Source organism: Pinus tabuliformis, chromosome 8 (assembly GCF_031772625.1).
Source record: "Pinus tabuliformis cultivar Carrire ecotype Pingquan chromosome 8, CPIR1, whole genome shotgun sequence".
NCBI lineage: Eukaryota > Viridiplantae > Streptophyta > Pinopsida > Pinales > Pinaceae > Pinus > Pinus tabuliformis.
In genome coordinates this window covers 1570098082-1570109868 of record NC_142294.1, presented here as the reverse complement: position 1 = coordinate 1570109868, position 11787 = coordinate 1570098082, and the positions used below count along the sequence as shown (strand labels likewise).

At 33.1% G+C, this 11787-nt stretch overlaps 1 protein-coding gene across 1 annotated transcript; it reads left to right on the top strand.

Moving 5' to 3' along the window:
- Positions 1–350: 350 nt before the first annotated feature.
- Positions 351–1775, top strand: LOC149242024 (uncharacterized). The gene is made up of 2 exons (XM_089367617.1): positions 351–1258; positions 1398–1775. The coding sequence occupies exon 1, from the start codon at positions 809–811 to the stop codon at positions 1232–1234; it is 426 nt and encodes a 141-aa protein (XP_089223743.1). The 5' UTR covers positions 351–808; the 3' UTR covers positions 1235–1258; positions 1398–1775.
- The last annotated feature ends 10012 nt before the right edge of the window (positions 1776–11787 follow it).

Below are 11787 nucleotides of genomic sequence, written 5' to 3'. Positions count from 1 at the left end.
CACAATATGGGAAGGGGACAAATGGGCAAAAGGATCAGGACTATGTAACGCCAAAAAAAGGCATAAAACTGTAGATTGCACGACTTTTTTATTAAACCAAAAAGCATCATAGAAATTTCTATAATAAAAAACTTACTTCCCACGCCTCCCTTTATTGAATCGTGCAGGTATGGACCTGCTCCACACCATGATAATCGTTAGAGATCATGGGTGTCTCTCAACTGATTTCTTTGAAATAAAGACAACTGTCCTTCCTTCCACTAATTTGCATTTATGGCATTTCGAAGTGGTAACAGAGGAATTGGCCAGCAATTGCATTCATCCATTTTCGATTTGCATTTATCAAAAAATTAATGTGGGTGTATGCAAAGCATTTAATGGTCACAATCACACAATTTGGCCGCTCTGCCATCAAATTATGTGCAAGGTAGCAAAGGATTTGATGTTCGCGATCACACAAATCGGCCAGCTCGCCATCAAATGATGTGCAGGGTCCCGTACATTCATCTGATCAGGTAACATCGCTTCTGTATGTGAATTTAGCAGAAGAATGATTTGAATTTTCTGTAATTGCTTTGATGTATGCCTGGAACATTTAATTTACAAATTTCGTGGCAGTTAAGGAAATAATTCTTTAAAGATTTGCAGCCCTCTTCGTCCCAACACTACCAATATTCCTCCCCAGAACTGTGGCAATCAGATCCTCAATATCCCTTAGAACTGTTGCTATCACACCCTCCATAGGCTATCACTTGCGCCCAGCACAGGCCAACTGCCCGCCTCTGCCCGACTAAATTCAGACAACAAAATGTCTACGAAGTGTGAGAAGAGAGCCCTAAGCCCAGATACGGCTGCTTCCGACCCACCCATCAAAAGAAAGAAGACACAGGAATCTGTTTACACCTCCGGTCCCTATTCGTCTGGCCGCTCTGATGCAAGAGAGGAAGTTAGGGCGATGATGGGTGATTTCTTTTGCAGTATTCAAAACATTGTGAACAATTATAACCTCCGAGTCGAGACGATTGTAAAAGTTCACAAGAGGTTTGCATCCATAAACAAAAATCTTGGTGGGAAGTGGGAGCGTCCCATGGCGGTTGCTCCAAGATCTCAAATGCTGCAAGATGAATGGGAAGAGCAGAAAAAGCTTGAAAGGGAGGCAGATGCTAAATTTTTGGAAGTGCTGGAGTTGGAGTTGGAATTGGCGACCTCTGAAGCCCCTGATACCCCCAAATGATTTCAGTTTTTGGGCATATCGCTGGTGAGAAATATAGCAACAATTAGCATTTGATTTTTCTGTTGTTTTGTCATTTTGGTACTGAATTTTTGGGTAACTGTTTTTAGTTAAAGCCAAGATTTGGGTAGCGATTCCTTATCAAGTGGAAGTGATTGCAATACAGGTAATTTTAAAATTTTGAGATCTGTTTATCTCGGAACACTAAGAGAACAAAATACAAAGAACCTGGGAGAGGCCTGGATTAAGAGAGATTGGCGCATATTCCTAAACCCAGAGGTCTATAGATTTACACAGTATGCTCCTCCCCAGAAGCAAGAACAATGAAAAAATAAAGCTATGTAAATGGACTTACATTTGTTTGTAGCTGATACTTGGAAGGTTTTGAGAGGCCTCATTGGTTTGCTTTGGTTTATGTCTGCTTCATTGCTTTGTGATTTTTTAAGTTACTGAGAGGGCATCATTGATTGATGCCTGGTTTTTTAAGTTACTGAGAGACATGGTTCGTTGGTTGATGTCTTATTTTTGATAGTGGTAAATTTATACTTGCTGACATTTTGCAATGTGTTTACTGATATTTGTTTAAAGAAAACTTGCAATATAATGTATTTACTGTTGCTTGTCTGACAATTTTTTTTAATGCAAACATGCAATGTAATATATTTATGAAAACATGCATTGTAATATTAACACATGTTTGATACTTCTTTAAACAAAACATTCCATGTATTTCAATGAACAAGGATTTCAATCTGCAATTTTTCATCCCTTTCTGCATTAGTAATGATTTTGCTCCTTTTGTCCAGATGCTTGGACGAGTTCTTATTTAGTTTTTGCTGGTTTTCTTTTTTGGGCACATCATCTATAGTTTCTTCTCTCAAGTTTCTGTATTTCTGGGTGTTATGTAATTTCCTTTTTGGGTTTCATTCCCCTTCATGCTCGCATTTGGTATGTGTGTTTTTATTTTACAGAGTCTCTCTGTTTGTACTGCACATGTAAGTATTATCCATTAGTTACATTGATTTCTATAGACTTCAAGCAAATTAAATTTGACTTGTTATTTCAATCGAAAACGAGGTAGTTTTTTCTTTTTCGGGAAGAAAATAGAACTATTCATCATCTTTATGCATGTTCTACTATTAGTAATAGAACTATTTATCATTTTTATGCTGGCCAGCATGCATTGGGAGTTTGTGATAGAGCGTATCATAATCATATTATTTGTTAAATTATCGTTTATGGTAAATTAACAATTATGTTGGTGACTGGAGAATCAAATTTACATTATTTGGTAAATTATGAATTAAGTTGGTGACACACAGAATTAGAATCATATTATGTATCATAATATTTGGTAAATTATTAATTATGTTGAGATTAAATGTATATCAACTATTTTTTTGATAACTGAATTGAGAAAATCAAAATTAGCTGAATTGAGAGAATCAAAATCACATTATTTGGTAAATATGTATATATTAATTATAGCTGAAGGAGAGAATTACTATTTATTTCGATTGTGCATCCATAGTATTATTTATCCCTTTATCCTTAGTGTTATTTAGAATGAACAGTAGAAATAAGAATGAACAGTAGAAATTCAATTATATGATGATTTTTTTTTGGGTATATAATGATTATATATTTATTTAATAAAAAAATATTATTTATTTTGATTAAGTTTGAAGAGTTGTAATCTTTTTAATCTTTATATTTTCCATTCGAAGTATTTTCTTAGCATATTTTTATAGAAATTCAATTATATGATGATTTTTTGGGCATATAATGATTATATATTTATTTAATAAAAAAATATTATTAATTTATGATGATGTTTTTTGGGCATATAATGATTATATATTTATTTAATAAAAAAATATTATTTATTTTGATATATTTTAAAAAAAATATTATTTATTTTGATAAAACTTGAAAAGTTGTAATCTTTATATTTTCCATTTGAAGTATTTTAGCATATTTTTTATTTAGCTATCCTTCTATTTGTTTAAATATGTAACATTATTATTTTAAAAAGGATGATCATTTTCATTCTTATTTAAAAAATGTCCCTTTTTATTGAATGTTTGCAAAACTCTTATCCGGGTCATGGTAGGTAGGAGAATGTGAGAAGTTTGGGTTTAGAAATGATTGCTTTTGTTTTTTTAAAGTAATATTTATCTCAATGATCATGATTGTTTCTTGGTAAATGGTGGAGGAAGTTTAAGCTTAAAAAAATGGTCTTGTGAATATATATATTATATAATATATATACATCCGACCATTTGATTTTATATATATATACACTTGTCATTTGATTACTTGTCAAATGTTGTCAGGTGTTTTGTGTTTATTTAGGCTTGATTTATAGTCGGAGAGAAACCACGATTTAATGGTGGAAGAAGTTTAAAATGGTCTTTTGATTTTATATATATATATATATATATATATACACACACACGACCATTTGGTTATATATATATATACACATTAGTTAAGTGTTTTGTGTTTATTTTAGTGTTTTGTGTTTATTTAGGCTCTATAATTTGAGAGATACCATGGTCTTAAGGTATTTAAGTTGCTAAAATTATTCGAAATCACTTTACTTTTAAAAATTATTTTTATTTAAAATTAGAATTATTTAAGTTTCCAAAATTATTTGAAATCACTCTATTTTTAAAAATTATTTTTATTTAAATTTAGAATTATTTTTATTAATATGAATATTGATTTTTTTATCACTTTACTTTTAAAATTTATTTTTATTTAAAATTAGAATTATTTAAGTTTCCAAAATTATTTGAAATCACTCTATTTTTAAAAATTATTTTTATTTAAAATTAGAATTATTTTTATTAATATGAATATTGATTTTTTTATGAATTTTATTTATAGTATGTTTTTTTTAAATAAAATATTTTTGAAAATGAATCGAAGAATTTAACTCCAATTTATTTAGTAATAATGAATAATGGTTTAAAATGTGTTTATTTTAATAATTATGTGATTAAAGCATGGTCGGTAAAAGTTAGATTTTTTTTTTATAAAATTCTAGGATAGTTTTGCTTTAATATTGTTTTATTTAAAATTAATAAATTTTTAAATATTTTATTACAATGAGAAATAAATGAAATTTTGTATGTAAAATTTTGATTTTGTTTTATATATAATTTTTTTCTTTAGTAATAATGTAGTAGTAGCTATTGTAACATATTTACCAATATAAAAATACAATAAATTTTTAAATATTTTATTACAATGAGAAATAAATGAAATTTTGTATGTAAAATTTTGATTTTGTTTTATATATAATTTTTTTCTTTAGTAATAATGTAGTAGTAGCTATTGTAACATATTTACCAATATAAAAATACAATAATATTTATCAAAGCATTATACATGTGATTACAACATAATTTATCAAGTGTGTGTAGTTGATTATGTTAATAGTAGAGATTTGAACCTGGGGAAATACATTAAAGTTCATTATGTTACTAGTATAGGTTTGAACTATGTGGAAAAGATAACTATTACGTCCCACCATAATTCTAGTTAACAACCATAATTCTAGTTAATGTGGAAAAGATAACTATTACGTCCCACCATAATTCTAGTTAACAACCATAATTCTAGTTAATGGTAGCAATATTTATTTATTAATGTTAATATATTTTTTAAACAATATTTAATTTATAATAACTTTTATCTACTAATTACTAATACTTATTTATTAATGTAAATATATATTTTAAATAATATTTAATTTATAATAAATTTTATCTATTAATTACTAATTAATGGTGAGAATATGTTTGGTTTATACTATTTAAAAAAAATAAAATGTTTGTTTGTGAGTGTTTTTTAAATTGTTCAATAAGGCCTACAAATGCCTAAAATTCCGAATTCCCCTTGAATAGAGGAAGGAGTAAACTCCTAGAACTTGCACATAGAGACTTCCACTTCCACTTCCACTTCCACTTTGGATTGAGCTTGCATTATCTAGATTGGATAATTTTATTATTATGCTTTCGAAGTGAAAACAATCAAGGAATCAACTTAGAGGACCATTTTTATGAACTTGCACATAGAGACTTCCATCCCCACTTCCACTTCCACTTTGGATTGAGCTTGCATTATCTAGATTGGATAATTTTATTATTATGCTTTCGAAGTGAAAACAATCAAGGAATCAACTCAAAGGGCCATTTTTATCCGAGGGTCTTAGTGGTGAAATTTTCATCCATTTCGAAGCTTTCAAAGTGGAAACAATTAAGGAATCAACTCAGCGTCATTTTTACTGGAGGATCCTAGTATGGTGAATTGAAGTTTAAAACCTTAGAGAGACAGTTGGAGGAATTTAATGAAGTTTTTTGGGGTCTAAAAACTCTTTCTTTAGCTAGACCACTTGCAATGTTATTCTATGCTCAAATAACTTTACAATGGTGCATAAAAGACCTCAAATGAAGTTAGTACACAAATAGACATAGAAGATGGATCTCGAGCTGAAAATTTTCAAAACATTGCTTAGGGATATCCAAAATATTTTCGAAAAAGACAACAAAGCCATAATTGATGTGATCCTTAGAATTTCAAACTTTTTTCCTAGTTTTTTGACCAAGAAGATAATAAGCAACTCTCGAAAGAAGAATCGCTTAGAACTCTCCATATATGGGCTACCCATATAATTTTTTATCAATTGTTACAAATTCATTAAGTAGATTTACATAGAGTAGTGGAGGAAACTTGGCTTATGGGGTTTCATGTTTCTCTTTGTTTCAAGATTTTATATTCACAACCCAAAATCCAATTCATGGGTGGTTTATGTTTTTATATTTAGGGTTTCGATAGGTTATTTACTTCTAGGGCTGAATTGTTAAAAATTTGGTTGAAGATGTTGTAAATTGTTTAACTCAAAATACGAATATGGTCGGTGGCCAATACACCCTATATTGTGGGATTCTATAATGTATATATTTATTGTCATGAATCTCCCCTATATTGCATGACTTTCATATTTGTATGTTGTGTACGTGTACATAAATATGGATCGACTATTCATGGTTACTTTCGTGTATTCAAATTCTCATTCCCTTTATGATGGAAATGGATTACTTATATTGCAGACTTGTTCACAAGATTCCTCAATTGTCTTTTTTTAATGATCACCTTTCTAAGTTAACTTGAACAGGGTGTTGTTTAGCTCTCAATGTTATTATCTAGTTGCATGGAAAATTTTCAATAGAGGTTATGTTTTTTTCCTTTTGTCAGGGTAACCCTTTCTTTGAAATAATTTCGCTATGTAAATTTCGGAAACTGAAACAATTTTAAACTTTTCATTCTCTAAGACAACCATATCAATTCCTAATGGTTTAGTATGAATATATGCATGGCATGCTGAGGTTTACAGGGTAAATCTTTGCACTCATCTTTTACAAGAACATGGACTTTGATGAGGTCTATCACCAGGGCCTTCCATATTTCATCTAGATGCATTTGAAGGTGTTCATGATTGTTACTCATACATGTTGATAGTTTTCAAACTTGTACATTGTCATTTGGGTAACTAACCTAGCTCATCCCAACAATTAACATAACAATATTACAACACAAAAAACATGAAAATCAAATTTTATCACATAGTACAAAAGAAAATTATTTTGATGCACTACTTATTTGTTTAATCAACTTGTCTTATCACTGAAAATTACAATGGGCAAAAGAATGACCCCCCCAAACAATGAAAATAGGTTCCCTCTACTAGGGATCTCCCTAAGCCAATTTCACGACGACAACAATTTTTCTTGATAGAGACCACACTGGGTCTATCATAGGATTCTCCCTGACAATGTCATTCCTTCCTCAAACAATGTCATATTCTAAGATATTTTAAGCTCAACAACTATTTTATCTTTCTTGGGTCTCCTCTAGCAAGACTCCAAAACCACAAGGTTGCCTCAACTTTTCCCCTCTCAAGCTCTTTGCCATTGGGCATGTAGTTTTGTTTCTTCTTTTTTAATACGATCTCGAGGACTTGATGAGGTCTATCATTGGGGCCTTCCATATTTCATCTAGATGCATTTGAAGGTGTTCATGATTGTTACTCATACATGTTGATCGCTTTCAAACTTGTCCATTGTCATTTGGGTAACTAACCTAGCTCATCTCAACAATTAACATAACAATGTTACAACACAAAAAACATGAAAATAAGATTTTATCACATGGTACAAAAGAAAATTATTCGATGCACTACTTATTTGTTTAATCAATGTGCCCTATCACTGAAAAGGACAATGGGTAAAAGAATGATCCACCCAAACAATGAAAATGGGTTCCCTCTACCAGGGATCTCCTCGAGCCAATTTCACAGCGACAACAATTTTTCTTGATAAAGACCACACTGGGTCCATCATAGGATTCTTCTTGGCAATGTCATTCCTTCTTCAAACAATTTCATATTCTAAGATATTTTAAGCTCAACAACTATTTTATCTTTCTTGGGCCTCCTCTAGCAAGACTCTAAAACCACAAGGTTGCCTCAACTTTTCCCCTCACGCTCTTTGCCAACCTTTTTCCCTAACGGAGATAATCTATCTCTAGGGAATGTAATTTAGATAAGAAACTAACTCTGTCGATATTCCTTCTTGGGCCTTTTGTCACTGCCCTCTAAGTGTTTGGAATGTGAAATTCATTTTAACATATTTTCCCATCGTAATTTACATCGCTGACCAAATGCAACATTTTTATAAATGTCAAATTATAAAAACATTTATGTACATCATATATTCATACTTGGGTTGGGCCCATAGTTTATAAAAGTAATTCAACAGAAAAATAAATAAAATATTTACAATTTACTAGGGGTATTATAGATACAACTTGTCATGCTCCCAAAGCATACATTCAAGTTAAGGCGTGTTGAGTCCTCTAGACATGTGGCGCCGACAAGGTTTATCGTAATGGTTGTGACCAAATTATGCCTACTACTTTCGTACTATGGTTATAACACTTCTTAATGTGTGATATTTATTATCAAAGGTTAGATATTGAAAACATGTCAACATTGATGAATATTACATCTTTTTGTATGACAAAACAACATCAATATGTTGATGATAAAGAATATTACATTCATTTGTATGTCAAGGTAGCATAATTAAAGATAAAAATGTGTTATGCACCCTTGGAAAATAAATTCTAACTATAAATAGTCAATGCATATATGTAGAAGGTAGGTAGAAAACATGGTTGCCAAAAAGGTATAAATAACTTGAAAAATAATGAGATGAATAAAATTTGAATTGAGAGAAAAGTCTATATTGATTTAAAAAATATTACATTAATTTCTATGACAATATTGTGTCAATATATCAACAATGAAAATTAATTTACATTCATTCATATGATAAGGTAGCATACACAATATTGATATCAATGTGTTGATGATGGGCACATAAAGTCAATTCCATGCATCTAAATTCACTAGAATGGAGTTTCTTAGAGGAAATTAATATTAGAAAAACATATGGCAAGTAATGGAAGGGAGTGACATGTAAGTGAGAGATAGTGAAAGGTTTGATATAATGTTAAAATAGTGTATTCATATGTCACAAGCAACCAGTCTTATAATTTTGATCTCTTTCTCGATTTGAGATGCAACCAGTCTTATAATTTTGATCTCTTTCTCGATTTGAGATTTATTTTTTTCAACATCCTTCATGACATTTTTTTTCAACCATAAAAATATTCATCCTTTTGAAAATCCCTTTTCATAACCCCTTTTCGTAATCAAATCATATCCATCCTTTTTGAAAACCATTCCAGTTACAATCTTAAAACTTCCTAATCATAAACATATCCATCTTTTTAAAAACCTCCTGCACTTCCTCTTTAAGTTTTTCCTCTAAATAAAAACTAAAATTTTAAATCCAACATCATAAATACCACGTATTTCAAATAAATAGACATCATAGAAACCTTGTTCTTCAAACATATTGATAACGTAGAATGCCAAAACGAAAAAAAATAATATGATTAACATTTACTCTTCATACCTCTTTTGATTTTATGGTCAAATTTAACATTAATTCCTTATAAAATACTTGTATTACTTAATTTATCCTACAAATCCTTTCCTCTTATGTATGATAGGAAATAATTTTTATCCTCGTATATGTATTAAAAAAATCATAATTAAAAAGAGATTTTCATAATTTCCTTCTACGATTCAAAAACAATACAAATTATAGAAAAATATTAATATTAATTGTTACTTAAATAAATATTTTAATACATTTCCTTGATGGGGTGTGCAAGGGGATCAATAAATCTCATGCTATCGGGCCATAAATGAACGGCGGGTGTATATGCCCACCGTTCGATTTTGCTAAGGCCGAAATCGAACGGTGGGCATATACACCCGCCATTCATTTATGGCCCGATAGCATGGGAAATATGGCTCGCGCTGGGGATCAATAAATCCCATGCTATCGGTCCATAAATGAACGGCGGGTGTATATGCCCACCGTTCGATTTTGCTAAGGCCGAAATCGAACGGTGGGCATATATGTAGAAATTTTGAATAATATGACACATATTCAACAGAGATTATCCTGATCATACAATTTAAGCGGAACATGTATAATACATAATCTCCTCTACGTTGATCATCAAATTACAGAAGCAGAAACATCCACAGGCACACATAGAAGCATCAATCAAACTCATAAACACATTATGTATCCCGGGGAAAGCATCTCGCTAAAAACCCCACACTATCTGTATATTATATTGATTGAATCATGTAACAATACAAAGCATAATACTTCTCACAAGTATCTCCCCCTGTTACACACAATACAGCTCAGATTTGATCTCCAAATCTCTCCCGCTGCTTGCCTGCCTCCACTGCTCAAACCTGCTCGAGAACTGATGAGAATGAGATTAAGTTTATAGTCCAAATATTATTGTGAGATAATAATATTTGACTTTTCTATTTTTGACTTTGATCACTCACACTGTGATCACTCACACTGTGATCACTCACACTTTCATCAAAAATAGAAGTCCATCTATTTTTCCCAACTTGATCAATCATCCATAGACATGATACATATGTCTAAAAATAGACATAGTCTAAAAATAGACTTGCGCCAAAAATAGCCTGCGGGCCCACTTAGTGAAGGCGACTCTTTTCACTAAGCTCCATCATCTTGTTGCACTCTCAACAAGCATTTCTTGTTGCACACTTTTCAACACTCCCTCTCAACAAGAAAGGCTTCCTCTCAAACCCGATCCTGTAACTCTGGAATGTTCTCCATGCAACACATTTGGCCGGTCCACTTGCTCTGTCATCAAAGTCTCTGACTGCTATTGCCTCTGTCAACTGAAACTCTGCATCTCTGTGCTCTTCAGTATCTGACTGCTCTAGCCTCTGTCACTTTGATCTCTGACTGCATCCGTGCTGCTGCTGGTTCTATCTCCCAGCATTGCATCCGCACTGCACCTCCCAACTGACCTCCCTGTTGGGATAGAAACATCCTCTGATGCTGAAGCTCTACCTGCTGCTGACAAGTGCTCCCTCTCTGACATCTGCGCTACTGCAACATCTCCATGCATCTCGCACCATTGCACACCTCTCTGTGCCACCTAGCACTGTGCAAAACACTTGTGCCTCTCGCATTGCTACAGCCTGCTAGCTATGCGCTGTCCTGGGATTCCCTGCATTGTCGCTCTCTCTGCCGCTCCATCCGCATCTGCCTCTACCCAATCAGTCAGTTCCTGCTACTACACATCGGGGCTCCCGTAGCAAGGTCTCATCCAAGAGGTAGGGTACCTCAAGGATCTTGCCCCTCCTCCTTGGGATGATCAATCCACATCACCCCACCTCCTACCTGGAGGTATGGATGCATGCGATCCCTCAGCCCACCTGGCTTGAAGTTTCCCCCTACTGGAGGTCTCTGGATGAGTAGATGTCTCTACTCGATCTCCTCTCAGCTTCACTTGTTGTGGCTCCTCCACAACCTCCTGAAGCTGCTGCACCAATCGTGGCTCCTCCACAATCGTCTGAGACTTCTTCTGGCTCTGCATGTTGAGAGGTAATATACACTCCCTCTCAACCACCAAGTCTCCATCAGTTGCCTTGCTGCTCAAGGCTTTGCATGCATCTTGAACCTCAAGAGCATACAGGTTCCTGACCCATGAACCAATCTCATGACAACGAAAGCATCTCACCTTCGACTTGTCAACCTTCTTCCCATCACTGGAAGAACAAGATTCGAAAAGAGAAACCTTCTCCTTCCCCTTCTTCGCCTTACTTGCTAAGGCACAGTTCTCCTCATCCTGCATGGATGAAGAACCGTCTCTGGTGCTCCGTCTAATCTCCTCCTGCATCAAATCCGACCATGGTCGTTCCCAATTTGGCAGTTTCTCCCTTCCATTCACCGAGTCCTGGTAGCTATGCCAACTCTTAGGAAGGTCAAGGAGTCCTAGACTCACCATCCTCGTCATCAACAGTAACCCCCACACTTCCCAGCTCATCTCGACACTGAGTGAACCTC

Coding starts and splice junctions, on each gene's coding strand:
- LOC149242024 (XM_089367617.1), top strand. CDS start 809: ATGTCTACGAAGTGTGAGAAGAGAGCCCTAAGCCCAGATACGGCTGCT.